Source organism: Primulina eburnea, chromosome 9 (assembly GCF_022965805.1).
Source record: "Primulina eburnea isolate SZY01 chromosome 9, ASM2296580v1, whole genome shotgun sequence".
NCBI lineage: Eukaryota > Viridiplantae > Streptophyta > Magnoliopsida > Lamiales > Gesneriaceae > Primulina > Primulina eburnea.
In genome coordinates, this window is record NC_133109.1 from 34,820,659 (window position 1) to 34,844,284 (window position 23,626).

At 36.3% G+C, this 23,626-nt stretch overlaps 4 protein-coding genes and 1 pseudogene across 11 annotated transcripts; 3 read left to right on the forward strand and 2 right to left on the reverse strand.

The window, feature by feature from the left end:
• The first annotated feature begins 237 nt into the window (after window positions 1-237).
• Window positions 238-2,167, forward strand: LOC140842055 (uncharacterized). Its single transcript, XM_073209869.1, has 2 exons — window positions 238-683; window positions 1,481-2,167. Exons 1-2 carry the CDS (start codon window positions 335-337, stop codon window positions 1,996-1,998), a joined length of 867 nt encoding a protein of 288 aa, XP_073065970.1. The 5' UTR covers window positions 238-334; the 3' UTR covers window positions 1,999-2,167.
• A 775-nt stretch (window positions 2,168-2,942) lies between these two features.
• On the forward strand, window positions 2,943-6,529 carry LOC140842059 (exonuclease DPD1, chloroplastic/mitochondrial). 3 transcript variants are annotated; one of them, XM_073209877.1, is made up of 4 exons: window positions 2,943-3,077; window positions 4,909-5,487; window positions 5,812-6,017; window positions 6,102-6,529. In XM_073209877.1, the coding sequence occupies exons 2-4, from the start codon at window positions 4,955-4,957 to the stop codon at window positions 6,278-6,280; spliced, it is 918 nt and encodes a 305-aa protein (XP_073065978.1). In that variant the 5' UTR covers window positions 2,943-3,077; window positions 4,909-4,954; the 3' UTR covers window positions 6,281-6,529. The 3 variants fall into 3 exon arrangements, with proteins under 3 accessions (XP_073065978.1, XP_073065980.1, XP_073065979.1); XM_073209879.1 differs by lacking the exon at window positions 2,943-3,077 and adding an exon at window positions 3,109-4,404; XM_073209878.1 differs by lacking the exon at window positions 2,943-3,077 and having other exon boundaries at window positions 4,424-5,487.
• Window positions 6,530-6,645: 116 nt separating this feature from the next.
• Window positions 6,646-10,523, reverse strand: LOC140842056 (uncharacterized). 6 transcript variants are annotated; one of them, XM_073209874.1, is made up of 4 exons: window positions 10,336-10,523; window positions 8,334-9,656; window positions 7,321-8,235; window positions 6,646-7,177 (listed from the first exon to the last, which is right to left on the reverse strand). In XM_073209874.1, the coding sequence occupies exons 2-4, from the start codon at window positions 9,654-9,656 to the stop codon at window positions 7,127-7,129; spliced, it is 2,289 nt and encodes a 762-aa protein (XP_073065975.1). In that variant the 5' UTR covers window positions 10,336-10,523; the 3' UTR covers window positions 6,646-7,126. The 6 variants fall into 6 exon arrangements, with proteins under 6 accessions (XP_073065975.1, XP_073065973.1, XP_073065972.1 ...); XM_073209872.1 differs by having other exon boundaries at window positions 8,334-9,660; XM_073209871.1 differs by having other exon boundaries at window positions 8,334-9,712.
• Window positions 10,524-11,341: 818 nt separating this feature from the next.
• Window positions 11,342-14,815, reverse strand: LOC140842058 (calreticulin-like). Its single transcript, XM_073209876.1, has 14 exons — window positions 14,673-14,815; window positions 13,729-13,836; window positions 13,446-13,638; window positions 13,091-13,349; window positions 12,937-12,993; window positions 12,812-12,859; window positions 12,633-12,719; window positions 12,500-12,557; window positions 12,341-12,408; window positions 12,164-12,259; window positions 12,002-12,049; window positions 11,821-11,850; window positions 11,617-11,721; window positions 11,342-11,524 (listed from the first exon to the last, which is right to left on the reverse strand). Exons 1-14 carry the CDS (start codon window positions 14,785-14,787, stop codon window positions 11,513-11,515), a joined length of 1,284 nt encoding a protein of 427 aa, XP_073065977.1. The 5' UTR covers window positions 14,788-14,815; the 3' UTR covers window positions 11,342-11,512.
• Window positions 14,816-17,457: 2,642 nt separating this feature from the next.
• Window positions 17,458-23,403, forward strand: LOC140842060 (mannosyl-oligosaccharide 1,2-alpha-mannosidase MNS1-like; annotated as a pseudogene).
• Window positions 23,404-23,626: the final 223 nt, after the last annotated feature.

Sequence of the window (23,626 nt, forward strand, 5' to 3'; positions counted from 1 at the left end):
AGATAAAATCATATAACTTATAGTTTAAAACAAACTCAGTACTTATTGTCATAATCTAAATTATTACGAGTTTATTTTTTAATGGTTTTTTTTTCTCTCTTCAAATTTATTTAATTACAATATTTTTAATATCATAAGGCAAATCCCTAATTGTTATTGAAATTACGGTGTTTTGCAAATACTCAACTCCTGGCCTTAATTTCTTATCGACCTTGATATTATTATTATTATTATTTATAAATGAATATGAATGACTAAAAATGATTTCAACTCCATTTCTCTCGTATCATCCGGTTAACGAAAACCCTAATTTCCTTCCGTGTAGATTGATATCATGATGGCGGTGGATGCAGCGACGCAACCGAGCAAGATACGGTGGGGGGAGCTTGAAGAGGACGACGATGGTGAGGATTTAGACTTTTTTCTGCCGCCGAAGCAACTGATCGGTCCCGATGCGAATGGGATAAAGAAACTGATTGAATATAAGTTCAACGGAGATGGAAACAAGGTCAAGATTACCACTACTACGCGGATCCGAAAGATAGCCAACGCGCGCCTCAGCAAGCACGCTGTCGAGCGCCGCTCGTGGTCCAAGTTCGGCGATGCGGTACACGTGGATGTTGGCAGCCGTCTCACCATGGTCTCCACTGAAGAAATTCTCCTTGAACGGCCACGCGCCCCCGGTATTGCGAACTACGCATTAAATATTTGTTTTCTTATCCGATGAATATTTCTTTCTTTGTTTTTCATTTGAATGGATTGTTAGAGATTGAGAGTGATGATCTATCATTTATGAATTGATACTGTTTGTGGTTTGATGTTTTTTGTGATCTACAAAATAATCAGTTCAAATTTGATCCAAGTATTCTCAAGGTTTTGAGGGAAAATTTACTGAGGTTGTAATCTAACAAGTTCGAGACTCGTAAATTGGGGATTACGAAGATAGAGTTAGGCATGACATTTTGCAAGAGCTCGAGCTAATAGGAGGTCTCCTGATTATCTTTTGTGATTTTTTATATTTAATACCCTTTTTCTAACGAATTTTGATGGACGATGTGTTTTAAATTATGTAAATTGTGATGTGGATTTTAGGTACATCATTGTTTTTTCATGCATTTAGGCTATAGAATATTATGTGTGGATATAAATTCAATTAGGCGTGAGATGTTTCACCGTGGCTCCGATGCACCTGCTCTTCTTACCGCATATGTTGTGGATCATCACATGTTAGTAGTTATGTTTTCTTTTAATTTCAGGCATGCTGTGATAGCAGCTTTAGTCGTTGTTGATACCTGGTATGAGTCAAGGATTATTGTTGTCACTTTTTTCTGCTGTTTCTCTTTTCCTGCTAGTTGCTATTAATTTTTCCAAATGCACTTGGTTGTTTAGTGTTTTTCTAATTATTTATTTATTTTTTACCTCTATTCCTTCGTATCTAATTTCATTTTAGCATTCTTATTAATTGATAAATTGAATATAGGTACTAATCCAGAGGAGAATAAGGCACCTGTTGATTCTCTAGGTCAAGGAGTTCTCATGGTTTGTAGGACCTGCGGTAAAAAAGGGGATCACTGGACTTCACGGTGTCCTTACAAGGATCTAAACCAACAGAGTGAGAGCTTCATGGATAAGCCACCACTCGAAACCCTTTCGACAGGTCCTCCAAAAGGTACATATGTTCCTCCAAGCATGAGACCCGGGGTTAACACTGAGAGAACTGGTACTGACATGAGACGCAGAAATGAAGAGAACTCTGTTAGGGTCACTAATCTTTCTGAAGACACCAGGGAGCCTGACTTACTCGAGTTATTCCGTCCATTTGGTGCGGTGAGTCGAGTTTATGTTGCAGTTGATCAGAAGACAGGGACCAGCAGAGGTTTCGGTTTTGTCAACTTTGTGAGCAGAGAAGATGCCGAGAGAGCTATCAACAAGCTTAATGGGTATGGTTATGACAATCTCATCCTCCGAGTCGAATGGGCTGCTCCTAGGGCAAACTAGCTATTTCTTTTCACTAGATCCATTGTAAGTTTCGTAGTCAGGTTCGACTCAAATCGAATTGGGACACTTTCGGTTTTTGTATCGGATTTACAAATTTTTGCTTTATCATTATTTATTTTTGGTGATTTTTAAAATTTTGAGTTAAATGTCATTGGTGTCGGGTTCTCTTATAATGCTTACTATGCAACGCCAGATTGAATGCGATCTTGGTTAACCGAGCGGATTTTTTTGACTCTGGAAAGGTTCATTTTCACGCTTAAAAGATAGCACCATTCCATTTTGAAATCTCATCGTTTCAAACATTTAAAATGGACAAATGGTATTTCTAATATCAAATCCCTTTTTTTTCTTGCAATCGATCTGAAACACGCTGTAACGAATTCCTAATCTCATTTTTATTCAACCAACCACACTGTGAGGAAACCAAGCCAAAAACACGATCGAAACGAAATTCGGAATGTATTGTTATGGATTATATTTTCATCCACTTCATAATTTAAATTAAAGTTTAATAATAATTGAGATCTATCTTTTATGTAAACATTCAAACTGAGTATGAGTTTATTCTATTCAGATTTCAAAACACTAATAAATTTATAAACTAATTGCAAGATAGGTAGAGTAGATGCTACCTGTGGGGGCAGTGCCCTCACAGGATTTCAGCCATTGATTTTACATGGTGATTAAATCTGGGTCTTTGATCACTTCATGGGGTGTATGTGTGTTTAAATCTGGGCCTTTGATCATCTCATAGGGACAGTGCCTCACAAGATAGGGTGAAATAAACCTTGAGGAAGATAGTTTTAACATAAAAGTCACTTAAATACATATAAAAATTTAATTAATGGACTTATTTTGAAGAAAGCAAATAGTGGGCCTAGAAACATGGATCGGGCCTGTTGACCCCCACTTTTGTAGGACACTGCGGCCATGATTACCACACTTTCATACAGACTTGAACTTCCCCAAAATTCTTTCCTCTCTTCCCAATCAACTTCCTGTATATCATTTATTTATACCAACATCATTTACTGAAATTTCAAGATTGGTTTTTTATTCTTGGCTTTGCATTCTATCAGGCATGTCTTTTTCCGGCTTGTTTTGTCTTTGCTCTTTTTGTATAGCATTTCTTTGGTCTTTTTTCCATATTTGATTATTGGTTCTGCTCTTGATGTTCTCTAATGAGAAACACGTTAGTTTTTCTTTTTCCGTGGGTTCAGTTGGATTTGTGTGTTTGGTGCGGAAGAGGAGCTTACTTTCTGGATTTTTTTGACGGATTTTGATGGAATTAATGGGTTACTTCGCTCATGTTACCGCTTGTACAATTTTCCTTAATCATTTCTGTCGTTGATGCAATTTTATTTTGCTTCTCAGCATGACATCATGAAATTGGGAAAAGGTATTTTTAAGATTTCAGGTCGATCAATGGGTTTGGTTTCACGGGGTCAGTGTTGCTGTTCTATTTGTAAAGTAACATTTTTTGGGTTGTCGCAGAGTCTTCAAAGTCATGGGTATCAATCCTTTGTTTGCACGCCTCCGTTACCTTTTGGGAGGCCTACGCCCCATAGAAACTGTCTACCGGATATGTTTAAAAGTCCAATAAGAATGTTCCGGGAATTTCTAGTTTCTTGATTATTTTTCTCAGTTTTCACTTTTCGTATTCCTACTAAGTAGTAGTTTAGAGTTAGTTTCTGCTTTAGTTGAATGAAAAGGTCTAAGAAGTTATTCTATTGAAAGAGTTCGAGCTTGTGCTGTGTTAAGGATTTTATTGTTTATGTTTCATGTGGATTTACAGTATTTTTCAGCATTACTATTCTACATGAACTTAGATTTACTGTGATTTTTGGTTTTTCAGTAGAGTATTTGCATTCTTTGCTCTAGGGAAAGTCTGAAATTGAATGTAAAGTCTTGGTGCTGCTTGAAGAGTTTTTCATATAAAGTTACTCTTTGTTACTTAAAGTGCGATTGAGGATATGGATATGTTTGAAAGCATAGGATTTGCAAATGACTTGTATTCCTAGATTTTATCACATTGAAGAATGTGAAGAAGTAAAGTTTAGGGTTCCCATGTGTTTAGCTTAGCTTCCTAATATGATAAAACTGTTTATTATCAGTGCCATTGTACTAGGACTCGTAAATATGATATATTGATTTTGGCTCAAATGGTTGTACTCTATCTCATTTATCCATTGTGATATGATATTACTCATTACAATCATATGGTTGTACCCATATTTTACGATCTTGTCAAAAATTGATCGTTTATTTTATCTAATTTTAGTCTGTTTCTCCTATGCATGCTAATAAAATTTATTTCACAATAGATCCATGTTTTCACATTTGGTGAAAGGCGAAACTGAAATTGTGGGTTGTTACTGGAAGTTCAACTGCCCTGAGTTGGATAGGGTTGGCAATTTCGTGTTTTGGCTGATTAGTCTTTTTTCTAATTAGTAGTTTTTTGTTAATTTAAATTTTTTACGACTAATTCAGCACAAGCTATTTAAAACATGAGAAAGAATTCCAAGATTCAGACTTACAGTGTAGTACTGGACCTCAACTTAAGTGTATGAGGTTCGATGCTCTGTTATACATATCATATGAAGCACATGTTTCGCTGACATTTCATCCCATTTTTTCTGGAATTCCTTACATTTGAACATGAGGTTTTTTTACTTGTATTGAACATCTAGCTTGAAGTTTGCTCGATAAATCGGATGCCCTGAGAAAGCACTATGTTTTTCACTGCAAAAGCTTTTAATTTGTGTTGCGTAGTTGATGTTCATGTTGCTTCCTGTTCATGGTAATTTAGTTGCAATATGAAAAATATCAAATTAAGATTAAATGTTTTGAACACTTATAGGGAAGCAGAAAATCACACTTGTGATATGTTCATTGTGCTGCCCTCTGCAGGTTAAGCCATTTTATTTAGTTACCAATTTCAATCTGGCCCTGTTGGATGAGAACAGTCGGAATGTGCTTCTCTCTGTTGCAATTGCCCCGATGCAAAATTCAAACTTTAGCTAATTCTTGGTGGGGAGGCTTCTATAAATTAACTAGGAATGGCAGCAGCACAACAGTTCTTTGCACAGATAAACATGAGCTCAAAAGAGGGCAGAGATGGACCAGACGAACCATAAATACAGAAACAAGTGGAAGCAAGGAGAAGTTAACACGTAAAACGAGTATAAGAAACGAGATAGTTTCTGAAAGTAAAAGCACCAAGTTGAATACTTGTAAACTAGAAAATATTAAATCAGAAACAGATCAGTACTACATTGACTTGGCCAAGAACGTGACTACTATCTGTTTCGACATTGAAACCACTGGGTTGAGTAGAGAGTATGATCGAATAATTGAGATAGCATTTCAAGATCTTCGAGGGGGTGAAAACAGCACTTTTCAGACTCTTGTAAATCCGGGGCGTGATGTGACAAATGCACGTTTTCATGGCATTTCTACCCACATGGTTAAAAGATCAAACGTACCCAGGTACTTTACAAAAACGTTTATTTCTAGACTATTGCATAAGACATTGATGTTCCCTTATGTAATTTATGTCTAATAAATTGACTGGCAAGCATAAATTATTGTTCTGCTGCTAAATGAATTTTGGCACTCTCTCTCTCTGGGGATGCATAATTTACCGATACTTGCCATCCAAAAATTGAGAGAGATATAATTTCATTACCTCAGATGAAAATGATGTCCGGAAAATTGAATCCAAACTATGCTTTTGGCATGGGAACGCCGAAAAGGTATAGCTTTGGTCTGATCAAAGTACAACTCAACTCTTATTCTAGTTTTGTTTTGTAGGATGAAGGACCTTATTCCTATCATAATCCAGTATGTTAGAAGCCGCCAAATTCCTGGTGGAGTCGTTTTGTTTGTAGCTCATAATGGCCGCACTTTTGACGTCCCTTTTCTGAAAAATGAGTTTAGTCGATCTTCATACGAGATTCCTGAAGATTGGTTGTTCGCTGACACTCTTCCACTGGCTCGTGCATTGATGAAGTCCAAAGGTTTTTTCGTTTTCTTTTTCTTTCCCACTTGCCTCTCTTGGTGCATAATATTAAATGTTGTAGGAAATGTCATTTGGCTGCTAGGATCGAAGGTTCCTTCAAAGATATCATTGCAAGGCCTAAGGGAACACTATAACATTCCATTGGTTGGATCTGCTCATAGAGCTCTATCGGATGTGCACTCGTTAGCGTTAGTTCTACAAAGGTTGACTTATGACCTTAAAGTGCCAATATCTGACCTGATCCGGGGATCGTTTAAGTAGGAGCATTGTCGGGACTGTTGGCGGAGATTTATTTTACGTTGGAATAGTAGGAAGAACAACCAGACACCACCAGATTTACTCAATCTCATATCTCAAGAAATATGAATCATTCCCGCCTACGCTCGCTTTCTTGTTGTACTGATTCTTTCAAATGATCATACTGGCTAAGATTAGATTGGTTTGTTGTAAAGTTAGCCTCTTGGAATGAATTTAAGAACTGGTTCCATTTTCAGGAAGCAACAGTCAACATTTTCCTGCTGTATCCGAGATAACATTCTTAATTTTTTCGTTTTAGAAACAAAAATTAAATATTTATGATCACTCACGCATTTCCATTGATGAATAATTAATATTGCTCCAATATTAAAAAATCGAGAAAAATAAGCCATTTGTATATAAATATGACAAACAATTTTAAATGTGATAAAATAGCTTGTAAACCGGTTGCCTCTTCCATGTTTTCATCTATCAACAACAAATGGGTACCAGCAGCTCCACTTCTAGTACTCGCTATCTCTATTGTGAACATGAAAGGAAGAAGCTCCGATTTTTGTTCTAAATAACTTTTTAATTCTTGTTCCATGTGTGCAAATGAGTGACTTGAATCTGTAAAACAAATTCAAAAATGATTTAGCTTAACATATATCAGTCGTCCAGAAACGCAGATCACGCATCCGAACATGTCTGTAGATCATGTGAGCCAGGATCAACTCTGCCATCTGCAAATAACATGAACTTGGGACACCAGATTTCTGATAAACCAGTCGATAATAGATGAGCGTGATAACAGATTAAGGGTCGTGTGCGCTTTCGGTTTACTACTTTGGTCCTCAAGAACATGTGCAGCTAAAAAGGGGTGCGCAGAGATCCTTGCAATGTCCTTGAAGGTACTGGAACCTGCATCCAAGAAATTCGAAATAATTAAAAGACAGAAGACAGGTTCCATATAAATGATAGGCCTGAAACAAGTAGAAATCCACCACGTAGAACATTAAAATTATTACTAATGCAAACGTTCTTTTTCGAAGGGAGAGATGAACCTCTCTAAATTGAAAGGGAGACATGCTAGCTTCAGATCCAGTGTTCGATGTACTACTGCAAGTATAAAGTTGCTGATTACTCATATCCCGGTTGATTCTTTCATTGATACCAACAAATTCTCCGTGTGCCAATCCATCAAAAGTGTGATTTGTGGATGTAGAAGCTTGATTATGAAGTACATGTCCCCTCAAACTGCTTAATCTTGGCAACATGACTTCCCTACGATACAACAAAGGCGTGGAATTTTCCGGTAACCTTCCCTGGCGATGGATGTTTTGTGGTGCCATTCTTGATTGATTAACGGTATGTTGAGGTGCTAATACCCCGTCACGAGTAATTTGAGAACCAAAAAGGCTAATCACAGTCACAGGGGAAACAGCATCATTTCCGTCTAATTGTCTACTCCTGTTATTAAGTGGGTGGCCCCTGCCATTAAGAAGTTGGTGGATCTGTCGCTGAATTCGACGTCTTTCAAACAAGGTAAATGCACCTGATCCAGAACCAGGTGACGTAGCCTGAGTATCTCCAATAGAATGTCTCGGGGATGGAGAAGGTATGGCTACTTGAGTCAGTGGGGTTTCCGGTACGTATAATTCATTGAGATCAAAAGTTTCACGAACAGTGGCAACAGGTGATGAGATAACAGGCAAATTGTTACTTGCACCAAGATCAGGAGTAGGATTCAAATGTGGAGCATTCAAGGAAGTAAGAGCTGTTGGTCTACAGCCATCGCAGTACCAATTTCCTTCAGGTACTTCACGTCCAAGACCAACACAATAAGAATGCGCGGGTGAATCACAGATGTCACAAAGAAGCATGAGAGCATCATCCCCACCTTGCAGGCATTCAGTACAAAGAACATTCTCATATGGATCAAGGTAGCCTCGAAGCTCTTCCTCTGATGGTTGATACACCTGTAAAGTGTCATCAATACTGGGACAAATAAGTATATATTTTGGCAGCTAAATAGTTCTAAATATCCTAAATTAAAAAGATGGTTTCATTCCAATACCTGATCTCGCTCAGGAACTTGAATAACTAAATCTCTTAAATCATCTCGAGCAGCTTTACAAACAGTTGCGAACCTTTGCTTACAGAGGGGGCATCGTGATTCTACCTTTGACCACTCCATAATGCAAGTAAAACAAAAGTAATGACTGCAACAATTTAATATTCCCCGGACAGTCCTCTTCCCCTCTTCGGACAGACATATGCCACAAACTTGCATTCCTACTGCAACATTCATGTCTACCACCTTTTCCTTGCCCTTCCTTCCTGGGCATTTTCTTTGCAGAGGCAAAAATTCTTCTTCTTTAATCATCTTCAAAGCATTTGAACTCCTCAAACCAGTGGCCACACTTCCACAAAATTCACTAGCCTCTCTAACTTGTTCTCTCTCTTCTTCAGAGACTCTGTATTCACAATCGACTGACCCGGAACTCACGAAATCTGAATCATAATCCAAACTCAGTTTCCTTCTCCTTCCTCGAACAGGTTTAGGGTCCTTTTTCTTCTTCAAAAACACAGGATTCTTAAGCGTAGACTCACCATGATCAGATCTGATTCTTTTCCTCGAACTTTTTTCTATCACAGGTTCCTTCCTTTTAGTCTTCTTCAAGACCTCAGTATTCCTCTTTCTCCTTTTTCCTCTGGCAATATAAGTCTCCTGCACCCTGAGCTTCTTTTTTGTGGCAGGTAACTCTTCCTCATCAAAGTCATCAACCTCATTTGGTGTAAATTCCTCATCATCGTCTTCGTATGAATCATCATAATCACCTTTTTCCTCTACTTTTCGATTTAAAACTTTAGTACTCTTTCTAGACTTCTCCTTATGACCACCATTCTTTTTTTCAAAACTTGTTCTTGGTATTTTGAAATCAAAACCGTCCAACAAATCTTCGACATCGTCATCTTCCTCTTGTTGCCATGACAGTGTATGTTTTCTTTTCAGCTTAGAGACAAAAAAGTCGTCGTCATCGTCGTCGTCATCATAATCATAATCCTCTTCGTCACTATAAGTTATCTTTTCCTTTCTTCCCTTTGCAAACCCATTCTTCTTTCTCCCTTGAACACACTTTCCACCTCCAGGTTTCCTAACCTTCTTTTTTATCGTAACCGGCTCCTCCTCTTCCTCTTCCTCTTCCTCTTCCACAAATTCTCCTAAACTATCTTCTGATTCATCCTCAGCAAGAGAACAATCTTCATCCTCTGACTCATTGAAATCCTCATCTTCACCAACGGTGTAGTCTTCGTCCGACTCATCTGAACCATTTCTACTAAATGGAATGTTGTTCCTGGCCTCCCGCTTCAATCCAAATTTTCCACCTCTAGCCATCTGGCTATGCACCAACAAAATCGGAAGAAAAGATTAAATATCGTGTATATGACAACCTGCATATTGAGATTAAATCAAAAACCATTGTGGCAATCCAAAAACATTTGGAATCGACGTGTTATTTCATTCTCTCATAAGCTTTCCAGCCACAGACCTTTCCAGATTCATAAAACTTGCTCAATTTCTGTTAAGCCCTAAAGAATTACTAAAAAAGCAAATTTACCGTTGATTTTCTGTACAAGGAAACCCGTACCCGCACCAAAAAAATTAAGTGCACCAATAGCTGAAGAACAACAAATCTACAATAAATGATCAAAATTCGTAATCTACACTTACTAACCTCAAGCGGGAAACCGTTCGATCGAGATTCTCAATAAAACACAAAGAAGAGATAAGAAAAGAAAGAAAATTGAACATCCCAAATAAGCAAAAAATGCTCCCAAAAAAGTTCATCTGCCATCTTCTTTTCCTATTGAATATCCGAACGTAACAAAAATCAATCACATTTCCCCAAAGCAGACAAAAACGAACCATAGATCGAAATAGAACAATTTCATCATATTCCAATCAAAACAATATTAACATTCAACATCCAAGAAAACGCCCGATCATCGACAAAACAATTCAGCGTGCCAGAAACACAAAAAATCAATTTCATTTCCAGGGATAAACAAAATACCCGTAGAGTCAAATTAATCAGGCTACGGTGTTTATCCACAAGAGAACAGCGGGAAATTCATGCCCTGATTAATTCCAAACGAGAATAGAAGAAGAAAAAATTGGGGGAAAATGACAAGTTCTAGAGAGAGAGAGAGAGAGAAAAGAAGAAGGGGTTGGCATCGATGCATCATCTCTCTATATTTATCACTGTACAAATAATAACAACCTTAAATTATGGCACACAAATAATTGTAATAATAAATAACGTATTGTTTATATTATATCTATTTCCATTTTACAGACTTGCCTTTAATTTAATCCCACGTCTCCAAAAATATAAATGAATGAATTATCAATTTTAGATGGAATAGTAAAAAAAGGATATCATCATAACTATAATTTAATCCCACATTTCGGAAAATGTTCATCTTATGGTATATATGAGACCATTGTTATTTTGTAGGTAAAACAATCGGCTAATCATTTCAAATTCAAGAATCGTTAACCCTTTTCGACCCTCTAAGGCAAAAACATATTATCTCAACCACATTTTTAAAACCCTTTTTTCCCAAAATATATCTTTCTCCCAATATAGTCAGTGCTCCTAATTCAGTTTACCTGTAAATTCTAATTATCGTCTGAGTATATATGATCCACCAAACGAGATGCTAAATGGTGTGAATATTTTCCTAGATATCGAAGGTGGATACAGACGAACCAGAATTTTATGGTACGACAATTACATTACATTAAAACCATTAATAATTTATTCTATGTTTTTAATACAACATTCACAAGTTTAAACTACCGACAACGACCTTCGATCACTCTCAGAATAAAAAAACGACATTTGATCGGATATGGAGTAAACTGGTCAAGTAAGGGAACCTCCTTTATTTGATTTTCTATATAAATATTATATAATGATTTTTATATTATTGAATTAATATATATAAAACACATATATTTCGAAACTTGTTCTCGTTATTAAGTAGACTGGGCGATGAATTAAGTAACATAAACAATGGCTAAAATATCAATCTGATTCTATCTCAAAACATGAAGTAGATTTCACAATTTGGTTCGAGTGTTCAAATTAAAAGCTTAGCCTCAAAACAATTCATTTTCGCTAAAAATGTTCCACATCTGGTTGATGAGCTCTAGCTAAGAAAATCTCTCACTGCCCACCAAGCATCCTATAATTCGTCCTGCACATATACAACCAAATATGAATTATTTCATTGGGAATATAACTTTGAATGCTACACAAATTAAATGTCAAACAAAGTAAAACCCTTACATGCACATCTTTCTCAGCTTCGTCTTGTTCCTCAGAATCCGGTCTGACATCATCCTTGGCATCGTGGGGTTCTGAGTCCGCATCAGAATCTTCTCCATCCTCAGCCTGTAAATCAAAGCGTGCAACAGGTGAGGGATTCGGGATACAAATGATTAATAAAGGCATCACTCAGCCTGTGTTTTGAAGAAAGAATTTGCTGCTCACATCGGAATCAATGGCATCATTCTTCGATTCCTGAATAGAAATATCAGGAAAATTAAATTGACGTCACTCGCAAATCAGAATCAGTCTTATTCCGGATAAAAATAGACCATAAAAGTCAAAAAACAATGAATGGTGATAGGACATGCTACCAAATAGGATATGAAAAGGTATGTGTTCTTACCTCCTCTTCTTTCTTCTTTTCTGCCTCGTCAAAAGCAGCCTTTTCAGCCTGCAATATCAACATCAGTCGCGCATCATCAAAGAGACAACTTTTTGTCAATCTTAAGTAGGGATGTTGATGTTAAGAAAATAGAAGAGAGAACACAAAACCAAACTAACATACATCCTTCTGTTTGCCCCATGTTTCTTCGGCTAGCGTCTTAGCATACTCAGGGTCATCAGACACCAAGACATTGTCAAACAAGGTTCCAGATTTCACCTGTAACATTTTATGTCACCAATTAACCACAAGTTAATATAGTCAACTGGAATAAAAAAGAAACATTTAGGATTCCTATACCTGCCACAATTCAATGCCTACGTACTTCAAATTCGGGAAAACATAGAGATCTGGGTCATCTTTGAAGTCTGCAACCACACCAAAATATTAAACAAATTCGAGACCTTGAGGAACCAGTAAAATGCACCTGGCTCAAATGCTGAAAAAACAGCAAATCACCTGGGTTATCAATCATCGGTACCTTCCATTTGCCACTGTAGTTCGGATTCTTAATTTTCTAATGATGCAGAAACGGGTAATTAGCATCCATTTAATATCAAACCCGAATAAACTGGAAATGAGATCCACACACCTTTGCTTCCCATTGACCCTTGTACTCAGGGTTGGGAATCGTCGGTGCAGTCCACTCTCCATCTTCCTCATCATCCCAATCCTCAGGCTGCAAACAGGGAGCAGTTTACACAAGTCATTAACTACTAGGCTCTGATTCATTCGTGCACAAGAAAAGAGTGCAGAATTTTATTCAATTACCTTTTTGGCATCAGAATCCGGAATCTCCTTCGGAATGTCATCATAACCCTGTGGAAATAAAACTTCGATGTCCGTGATGTCACGAAATACAAAGAATTCGTAAATAAATTAAGAAATTATTTTACCTCTGGCTTCTTGTCTTCAGGATCAGGAATGTATTCCTTATCATCCCAATCTTCAGGCTATCATCAAAATATAGAAAGAATAGCATCAGAATATAAAGTATTAGAGCATTTATGGCTGGAAATAACGATGTCCAGCAGAAGTGAACAAACGCACCTTCTTGGCATCAGTGTCCTTGATTTTCTTTGGAGGGAGAAGATCCCAGTCAGAATACAAGCTACCAGATTGCTTCTCAACATTGTCAACGAGAATGCTGTAAGTAGCATCAGGTCGGAGGATGAAAGTATAGACATGAGTCAGTTGGTCGGTCTCACAGGGTACATCCTTCTTGATCAATTGGTTAGTACCATTGTAGGTGAGAATTGCGTGGACTTTCTTTGTGCTGTAGCCACAGATGTCTGGTCCAAACATAATGCTACAGTCAACAACAAACACAACCAATCAGTTATAAATAGGTCAAAGAAACTTAGCGAAGAGAATACTTCACTAACAAATAGTGAGTGTTCATCACCTGTAAGGGGTATCACCACCGAATTTCTTTTGATCTACTTCACCGCTGAGCAATTTCATGTATCCACCACCGCAGTCAAGCTTCTGTTCATGCTTGACAGAGAACTGGAAAACTAAGGTCTTATCCTTGTTGCTGAGTTCAGGAAACTCAGCAGAGATGGCATAAAACCTGTAATCTTCACTGGTCTGGATACCTGGAGAAACATACGTGTACAAGAATCTCTTTTAAACATACAAGGATACACAGTATATGCGGTAAGCACGCGGCACAAGGATATTTCTACCTTTATCATTAGGATCTCCATTCCATTTGCCAGAGGTGTAATTCCACTCTCCAGCCATACTCTCATCTTTCTTCCAGTCAGATTTGACCCACCGATTCTCCCATCCATCTTAAAAATTCAGCCAAACGACAATCAGAACCACAACAAGAAACATGAAAGGGGTTGCTTCATTTAATTAAATAAACAACAATCTTTTGTCTGTTTTTCTGCAGGCAAAAAGGTTAATCTTTTTTCGGATACGAGGAAACTGAATAATGGATTGAAACTTGTCAGTATAGTAGGATAGCTCCAACTCCAGAATATGAAGCAGTCAATAAGCTTGTATGGTAATTTGTTCTCACACGTCCAGATCATTCCTCTTCCAGAAAATAATTAAACTCTCGCATAATTCTCTTAAAATACTAGTAATCATCTATATCAACTGGAAAGATACTATTTTGCTACTCTTTGTGTAAACGAGTAGAAGACAAGATTCATTTTTTATTGTGGATAAACAAAGGATTCTTCGACAAGTTGGACCTAATTGTGGAAAGAATTACCATCAAGTAATCGACCATCCACTACAATTTCCTTCAAGTACAATCACCGTATTTAATACAAACTACTAGCAGGATTGCCGATTAAACAAGTATATTTACTTTCACTTAACCAACATAATTCACAACCGATCTAATCTACCCCAGGGAACGGGGATTGACAGCATACCGACTAATTTAAGAGACCCACAAAGCTGCAACGTCAATCACAATTATACAATCGCATCAGAAACAAACATCTCATATATTAATCAAATGTTCAGCATTTCCAGAACAAGACGAGCAATCGGAGAAATAAACCAGCACAATTTTCGAAAAACCATCACAGATTTACTTCACATTATTGCGTCTCAGATCCAGGCAACAAAAACGTAACCAAATCCAGCGAATTATACATGAAAATAATACCATCGAAACGCTCTTCGAAAAATACTTTGGCAGAAGCGATGGCGAGGAGGAGGGAGAAAGCAAGGGCTAGAGAGAGAATATTAGGGTTTATGAGTCTTCTTTGTGCAGTTGCCATGGCTGATTGCTAAGAGAGACAGAAATGAATTCCATGTTTTTATATATATCATCTGCATGACGTGGAATGTCAGGTGTTCCAACGAATAGGATATCAACACGTCATGGTTCGCTGTCACTTTTGACACGTGGCAAGTATTAATTGGGAGTTACACGAATTGCTGGGTTTGAAGTATTTGAATTTTTTTTTATTAAATACTACATGTTAAAGTAACTTTTTAAATAATTTTGCACGTAAATATGATGGTTTAAACGGAGAAATATAAATGGAGGAGATTTGGCCCACAAAATATAATATCTATATTTTGATAAATAATATTCTCCTATTGTATCGAGGGTAAATTTAACTAAGTTAATCCGATCTATATTTATAATAAAAAAATTATTAACCATGTTGGATTAGAGATCTTCATTATAAAATCGACTTATTAAACGATATCATAAAAGTTTTTCTTGAAGTTTATACTTTTGGCGAGGCTTCGAGAACTTATTTTTATCGTGTTGCATTTTTCTTTGGACTTTCCTAGCGCTAAACCAATGCAAAGCTTTGTGTTGACATTCCTTTAAAAGAATATGTAACAAAAAAAATCTAGCAAATTTTTTTTTTATCATCGATATATGACCGAAGTCTCTAAAAATGAGTAATATATCTTATTTTAAAAAAATTGCTATCAATTATCGAGTGAAATGAACAATGTCTGATAACTCTAAAATTTTTTATTATTTGAAAAACTGGACAGACATGGCTGACATCACATAATATATCCCTGTTGATTTAATACATAGTAGAAATTGTAGGAAAATATCGCAAAAACTCATCTGAATTCGGGGATAATTTGGTTTATTTCATCCTACTTATGCGGGCATTGCCCCCATGATAGGATGGATGGTCAAAATTTGTCTATGCATATGTAGGACCCACTTTTTTTTTTTTTTGAAATTGTATGTTTGGCAAGATCTTGGTCATCCATCCTCTCATGGATGCAATGCCCACATGGGTAGGATCTCATTAACCGTGATAATTTGATTCCATTGTAAGTATATACATAATTGGATATTATTGGTCAACTGATTTATATTTGATGAAATCAAATTACAATTAAAGAAACAATCTGGCTGATACAACAATAATCTTTTCAATTGGTTCAAGCCCGAATAAGGTAAGGGAAAATCAAAGACAAGCAACTTATTGGTAAGAGTTATCTAGTATAGGACTAATAAAACAAAAATGGGAAAATGGAACAGCCAGCCCCACGGCTCACCTATTCCGCCACAAATATCGCATCATCCAATCACAACCTACAATTAATTACCCACTTTGGTGGTTTTATGCAGATATGAATCATGAACTCGAGAAATTAATCCACCTCTGGTTTTTTGTATTTTGGGATCAGGAATGAATTCCTTATCATCCCAATCTTCAGGGTGTTGGTCAGTAATGAACATGAATGTGTCTTGGCATCAGTGTCCGTTATTCTTTTTGGAGGGAGTGGCCGATCCCAGTCCGAATATAAGCTACCAATTTGCTTCTTGTAAATGACATCAGGTCGAGGATAAAAGTACAGACATGGCTCAGTTGGGGGACATCTTTCTTGATCAATTGCATTGTAGGTCAGAATTGCATGCATGGACTTTCTTGGCGTTGTAGCCACAGATATATGTCTGGTCCAAACATAAACAATTATTCATTATCGGGTATCGCCACCGAATTTCTTTTAATCAACTTTACGACCGAGCAATTTCATGTATCCACCGCCGCAGTCGAGCTTTTGTTATTGATTCGCCGGGAACTGTAAATGTAAGGTCTTGTCTTTGTTGCTGAGTTCAGCGGAGATGATAGAACCTATAATCTTCACAGGTCCTACAAAAATCATGTATAATTGTAATATATACTAGACTAATTATATATAATATGAATTAATATATATATAATTTAGATATATACTATAGGAAAAGTAACAAAAACAATCCATCCACACATTATATATTAGGAAAAGTAACAAAAAATAATAATAATTTAGATATAGATGAAATGCCATGCATTATATATAGATAATACAACATATGTCAATTCAAATTTACAGTTTTACTTAAACCATCTACTATCATTGTAATATCTCACTAAATAGATAGCATAGAAGTAAATAAAAAGTACGATAAGAAAAAAATGAATGACATAACACTTGAAAACAAAAATAAAACGACAATTAAACGAGGAAATTAAATAAATTGATCTCTATTCTTTTTGCACTTATCCACTGTGCAATTCTTTGAGAGAAACAGGTGATCAAAATTATGATCTTAAATGCAATTTTAAAAAAATATCGGACTTTTCTATATTAATCCCTTAACAATTTACGAATACTCCAAACAACAATTGTGTGAAGCTTTTGTCAATTTCAAGTGGAGAAATCATGATTATAGAATTTAAATCATGATTAATATTTAACATGATAATATGTTGTGTTTTGAGCTTTGACTTTTTAAATTTAGGTAAAAATTTAGGTAAACGATTTTATGGGTCATATCTTGTGAACGAGTCTCTTATTTAAGTCATCTATGAAAAATTATTATTTTTATATTAAAAATATTATTTTTTATTGTAAATATCAGTATGATCAATTGGTGACACGTATACGCAAATTTGTTTTGCATTTAAAGGTCAATCTTTATATAAAAGCCATCCCAAATCAAATGCTGTGATGCAGCAGTCTTCGCCTTCTTCTTCACGTATATATTCAAGATTGAAAATAAATAATTCAATCTATCCGTATCCATGGCGAGGAGTAGATCGTCTTCCAACAGGTGGAGATTCCTAAATCCCGCCTATTATCTGAAGAGACCAAAGCGTTTAGCTTTTATCTTCACGCTCTTCGTCTCCTCCACTTTGCTTTTTTGGGATCGTCAAACTTTAGTCCGCGAACACCAGGTACGATCGCCCCCTTTGCTTTCTTTGCTGTTAGGTTGTTTTGTAATTACTGGAAAGAGTTGAGATAGAGGAATGTAATATGTTCACTAACTGGGGAAAAATTTCGGCCTGGCTTAGGTGCTGCGTGTTGTTGGCGGCCGCCATCTTAAATATGTGAGCAAAAGTGTGCCTAAATTATTAACACACAGCTGCCTGTGCTGTCTGATTGAATTGCTTTACGGGATCCTCTTTTTTGTATCATTGTTTGCATTGCTTTCTGTTCATGCTGATTCAGCTCGTAAGTGAAAGAATAGTTATACACCACTTTCTATTGACTACACACTGAACTTTTTTGCAGGAAGAGGTGTCTAAATTGAACGATGAAGTTATTCGGTTAAAAGATCTGGTAACGTCTGCAATTTAAGAGTTTCAATTTTTTCTTAAGTCACTTTGTTTGAGGTTGTCATCGTGTTCCTTTGTAATTCCATCTTTTCTTTTAACCCACATGTCGTACCATTGCAGGCTAAGATTTTGTTCAATATGAATCTTTCTCATGTAGGATTATTTGTAGGTCTGTGCAGATATGCATTCTCAGTAAGTTTGATTAAAGGAAGTTTCTAATTTTCGTATCGTATCATGAAAATAAACCTCACGACACATCATATATAAAATGCTTGAAAGTTCTGGGCAATCTTTTCCCTCGTTTTTTCCTTAGCATAGTCACTCGTTTTGGTGTTTTTCCTCTCTTTCGTACTCGTTTAGCATGGTGCTTAGAATTTGGTTGATACTTTAGCTTGAAGAAATAAAGACTGGTCAAGAGGATGCTAGAAAGGAGAAGTCTAGTGCCCGAGTCCATAGTTTAGGTAGGCATTCAGATGTTTCTGATGATCCAATTGATATTGAAAGACGAGAGAAAGTTAGAAATGCCATGATTCATGCATGGACTTCATATGAAAGATATGCTTGGGGTCATGATGAACTCCAGGTATGGTTTCTGCTTTTGTTGGCGTTGACTTTCTTCCCTTAGTGTCAGAAACTTTGTTTTGCAGGAGATTGAATATGTGATATGATAATAGTAATTCAAATAAATATACTTTGCAATAATTATCTTGGAACAGTGCCAATCTGGTAACGGAATCCAAGAGGTTAAAGACCTGTTGGCTAATAATAAACAATGTACTCCCATCTTCTGAAGATTGTTTCTCATTCAATTTATTGTCATTTTGCCATCTTGTTTCAATTCATATGACAATTGGTAGTAAAGATTAGAACAGAATTAGAAACCATAAAGAAAGGCTTTTTTGAACAATCAGTCTGAATACTGTCTCATCAAACTACTTTTTATTTATTGCTCAAAGTCTTAAAGCTAGAGACAATAACATTGCTCTTTGGTTCTCTCGTTTCTTTTAATTCAATCTTAGCTTCTGTTTGTACAAGCTCTCAAGCCTCGGTGTTTTAATTAGGCAGTCATGTTATGTCCTTTAATCATTTAATTGTTTGAAGGGGCTAAAAAAGTTAGAGAAGAAATAGCCTGAGAATTGTTTGTTAATTGCCCATGATCTCAAATTCTGTAACAGCCTCAAACAAAGAATGGCATTAACAGCTTTGGTGGTCTTGGAGCAACTTTAATTGATGCTCTTGACACACTATACATTATGGGTTTGGATGAGCAGTTCCAAAAAGCTAGAGCGTAAGTTAAGGTTTTTCTGTGATCAATCTGGGATGTTTTATTTACTTTCTGTTTCCTTTCTTTGCTACTTTAAACTCTTGTGTTCTATACCCCTCAATAACAGCATATCACTAGTGCAGCTTTTTTTTATTTATATTTCTTTAGCCATTTCCAAATGATCTTTCAGCCCGAGTAGAACTCTATGACTTCTTTTCTTTAAGTTGCTACTCATATCTGAAGTCTAGAACAACACAAAATGAAAGCAAAAACTTAGTTGAGAGAGATGTGAATGAGATGAAACTGTTGGTCTCCTGTGTAACTTCTTCTGTTTACTTTAAGTATCTCGTATTAAGTTACTGAACAACTTTACCTTCCATCATTGTTCTTTAATGCATCTTTATCATGGCAGGTGGGTTGTAGAGTCCTTGGACTTTAACAAGAACTATGATGCGAGCGTGTTTGAGACAACCATAAGGTTGCTTTGCAAGGTTTCATATGTCTTTTTATTCCTTAGTCATTTGGCATGCATGAATATATATATGATATTGCTAATAAGGTTTGACGGTTTCAATTAAGGAGACGAGGAACCTTTCAAGCTCTTTGCTGACAGTTCTAGTTTTTTGCGACAATCCAGAGTTGTAGGTGGACTTCTCAGTTCATATGATCTCTCTGGTGATAAAGTTTTTCTTGAAAAAGCTAAAGATATTGCTGACATACTTCTGCCTGCATGGGATACTCCTTCTGGCATACCATATAATGTTATTAACTTGGCTCATGGGAATCCTCATAATCCTGGGTGGTCAGGGGTAAGTTATCATTTCTAAAGTAAGCTCCACCCTTTTCTAAGATGAAGTTAAAGATTTATTTGTTCCTCATCTTAAGCCTATATAATTATCTAAAGCTTTTGTTATACTTTATTTGTGTGTTGGAATGAGTTGTCTTGAAAATTTAACTCAGCAGTTCTTTTATGCATGGTTTATTTTTCTTAATTTACTTCTTGATGTTGCTCTTACGGTTTACATACCATGCATCAGCACGTTTCTCTAACGCCTAAGAGAGTTTTATTGACATACCACTTTTTATGTTCAATTACATCTAAATCTTTTTCTTCTTTAACCAAAATAAGGGCACAACATTCTGTCACCCAATAAATTGGCTGTTCTCAACGTTCAATTTATATATTCTAAATTTTTCTCAGTGATCAACTCTTTTGTATTTCTTCTCCTTGTCGACAATATGAAGCATGAGTAGTGCAAGGCGTATATTCCTTTTTTTTCCCTTCAAGCTCCTCTTAGTTGAAATTATCTTTTTGACTCCGTAGCCTTTGTCAAAGATGAAGTCACCTTTTACGTATAAAAATAGAATCAGATTCTCTTTGAACAGTACCACCGAACTTATTCTATTTTAGCATGCATGAATGCAGAGATAATATTTTCTTTTTATTTAGGGTGATAGCATCCTGGCAGATTCTGGCACCGAGCAGCTGGAATTTATTGCTCTTTCCCAAAGGACAGGGGACATCAAGTATCAGCAGAAGGTATTTTTTTTTTCCAAAATATTTATTTTTTGACAGATGAGAAAATGCTCGCAAAGAACTGAAAGTAACTTCATGAAGTATCATTGGTGATGGAGCATGTATATGTCTACATGGTGCTATATTTAGATTGTCAAGATTTTAACGACTGAGAGGAGTTTAAACCCCAGCAATACCAAAACAAAATAAGATCGATGAATCAGACGGGGATAAATAATTCCACTATTTTTACATTATGAATATGGGAATATGACTTAATTCATGTTCGGAAGAAATTCCCCTCGCACAAGAAAAAAGAGTCACCCCTCTCCCTGCTAGCACAATCAAGTGAAGAAAATTCAGATAACAACATGAAATTCCACTATTTATTATAATTTGTCTTTCCTCAGTGTAATTAAATCCAGACCTAAATGTTTCAGGTGGAAAATGTTATATTGGAGCTTAATAAGACCTTTCCACCAGATGGTTTGCTTCCTATATATATTAATCCACACACAGGAACAAGATCTCACTCAACCATAACCTTCGGAGCCATGGGGGACAGGTTTCTATGTATCCAAAATATTTAATATCTTTTGTTCTGATAGTCTGAACTTCAGAATATTTGTATACTGATGCATATTTATAAATAATATCAATAGTTATTAGCTTATCTACAGTGTTTAATGAAGAAACCAAATTATGCAGCTTTTATGAATATCTACTCAAGGTGTGGATTCAAGGGAACAAGACCTGCTGCAGTGAAGCATTATCGGTACGTATCTCTTCACTCAGACACTTGCATATGCTCATGTTCCCTGAAGGTCAGACTAATAGTGAAGTTCTTTCCTTCTTTGATTTTTATGTGTTCGTCTTCATTTTGCTATTACCCGGTCCTTTTGTCCACGCTTCACTTGCATTTCATTATTTACTCTTACACTTTTATTAGTAAAATTTGTTTTTTTTTGTTGGCTGGCTGTTTTGATCACCATTCTAGCATTACTGAATTCTTGTGATAGTTTTTCTTTCCTGCAATCTTCTTACAACCGTCATGCTATTGATTCCTAACAGGGAAATGTGGGAGACATCAATGAAAGGTCTTCTTACCTTGGTTCGGAGAACTACCCCTTCGTCATTTGCTTATCTATGCGAGAAGAATGGAGCTTCATTGATAGACAAGGTGGTTTAGCTTTGATTGAAAATTAGTGCTGAAATATATTATTTCAGGTGTTTGGAACATTTTCTCTAATTCATTAGACAATTGCAGATGGATGAACTTGCATGTTTTGCTCCAGGAATGTTAGCATTGGGTTCTACTGGTTATGCTCCTGATGAAGCTAAAAAGTTTCTATCTCTGGCAGAGGAGGTATCTGTACCAGTTTCCTCACGTCAAAGTTTCATGAGCTGATATGCCTGTGAAGCAGGTGGCCCTTTATTGCTTTTGAGTGAATAATTTTGACCTCTTTGTGCAGCTAGCTTGGACGTGCTATAATTTCTACCTATCAACACCAACAAAATTAGCTGGAGAAAATTACTTCTTTAATTCGGGACAAGTAATTTTTTCCTTCCGTCCCATACATTTATTGCAGAACGTATTAGAAAGCTGCTTTTTTTTTCAGTTGTTTGATCGGTTATAATCGTATAGGATATGAGTGTTGGAACTTCATGGAACATATTAAGGCCAGAAACGGTTGAGTCACTCTTTTACCTCTGGCGTTTGACCGGTAATAAGACATATCAAGAATGGGGATGGAATATCTTTCTAGCATTCGAGAAGAACTCCCGCATAGAGACAGGATATGTTGGATTAAAAGATGTGAGCTTCTTTTCTTTTGTTGTCTTTCGTGGTTCTTATGTTTGTTTGTTTTATACTTTTCTCTGGCACTTAAATTATCTGTTAATTGATACAATTCTGTGATGTTGTAAATTGTGTTGCATGTTCTTCGTTTTTGATTTCCAGTTTTCTTTGAGAGACATAAAATTCATGCCATGACACGCGCTGTTTTCTACTTATTGTCAGGTTAATACTGGTGTGAAAGACAACATGATGCAAAGCTTTTTTCTGGCAGAGACGCTTAAATATCTGTATCTTCTTTTCTCTCCATCTTCAGTCATTTCACTGGATGAATGGGTTTTCAACACAGAAGCACACCCTATTAGAATAACTCCTCGAAATGACCTATGTGGAAACAATGGGAGTATCAGTTGGAAAACATAAACCAGAAACTCGATCACGTTCCAGGAAAGAAGGCAGATTTGGTGAGAACTAGGCGAAGTATTTGGGTTTGTATCGAAGAAATAGATAGAGAGACTCGTGAATGCTGCCATCTGGGAGCTGGAATAACAGATACAATTGAATCTCTTTTGATTTGTGACATTTGACCAATACTAGGTTGTTGTAATTTAGTGGGTTTTTTTTCCTCACCGAGTAGAAGTTACACACCAGTTTTTGGAACGGATGATGGTTAGAGAAATGCAACAGCGTATTATTTATACTCATCAATATTATCGCTGAGTTTGAATTTAATCGAAGTCTCTCTTTTGCTGGGAATCGTGTGCCAAATGACGTCGGAAGCAAACTTAAAATCGATCGATTGAAAACTCTGAACTCTCGTGCCTCAAATCTCTTGAAATCAAATATTTTGAATATATAATTTTAAATTCAATTGGTGGTTTCAATATATCAAATTCAGCTGCACCTAATGATGAGTATTTAAGTCTAGAAGTGTTTTTTTTTTTTTTTGGACTTT

Excerpts from the sequence above, each read along its gene's own strand:
- LOC140842056 (XM_073209870.1), bottom strand. The coding sequence starts at position 10,190 with ATGGTTCGTTTTTGTCTGCTTTGGGGAAATGTGATTGATTTTTGTTAC. Across the intron at positions 9,661-9,996 it reads CGAACGGTTTCCCGCTTGAG|CCAGATGGCTAGAGGTGGAA; the intron begins GTTAGTAAGTGT and ends GTTGGTGCATAG. Across the intron at positions 7,178-7,320 it reads CTCCCTTTCAATTTAGAGAG|GTTCCAGTACCTTCAAGGAC; the intron begins GTTCATCTCTCC and ends TCTTGGATGCAG.
- LOC140842058 (XM_073209876.1), bottom strand. The coding sequence starts at position 14,787 with ATGGCAACTGCACAAAGAAGACTCATAAACCCTAATATTCTCTCTCTA. Across the intron at positions 12,720-12,811 it reads CGGATTCTGATGCCAAAAAG|CCTGAGGATTGGGATGATGA; the intron begins GTAATTGAATAA and ends CCCTGTTTGCAG. Across the intron at positions 12,409-12,499 it reads ACCGATGATTGATAACCCAG|ACTTCAAAGATGACCCAGAT; the intron begins GTGATTTGCTGT and ends GTGTGGTTGCAG.
- LOC140842059 (XM_073209877.1), top strand. The coding sequence starts at position 4,955 with ATGAGAACAGTCGGAATGTGCTTCTCTCTGTTGCAATTGCCCCGATGC. Across the intron at positions 5,488-5,811 it reads AAAAGATCAAACGTACCCAG|GATGAAGGACCTTATTCCTA; the intron begins GTACTTTACAAA and ends TTTGTTTTGTAG. Across the intron at positions 6,018-6,101 it reads TGCATTGATGAAGTCCAAAG|GATCGAAGGTTCCTTCAAAG; the intron begins GTTTTTTCGTTT and ends TTTGGCTGCTAG.
- LOC140842055 (XM_073209869.1), top strand. The coding sequence starts at position 335 with ATGATGGCGGTGGATGCAGCGACGCAACCGAGCAAGATACGGTGGGGG. Across the intron at positions 684-1,480 it reads TGAACGGCCACGCGCCCCCG|GTACTAATCCAGAGGAGAAT; the intron begins GTATTGCGAACT and ends AATTGAATATAG.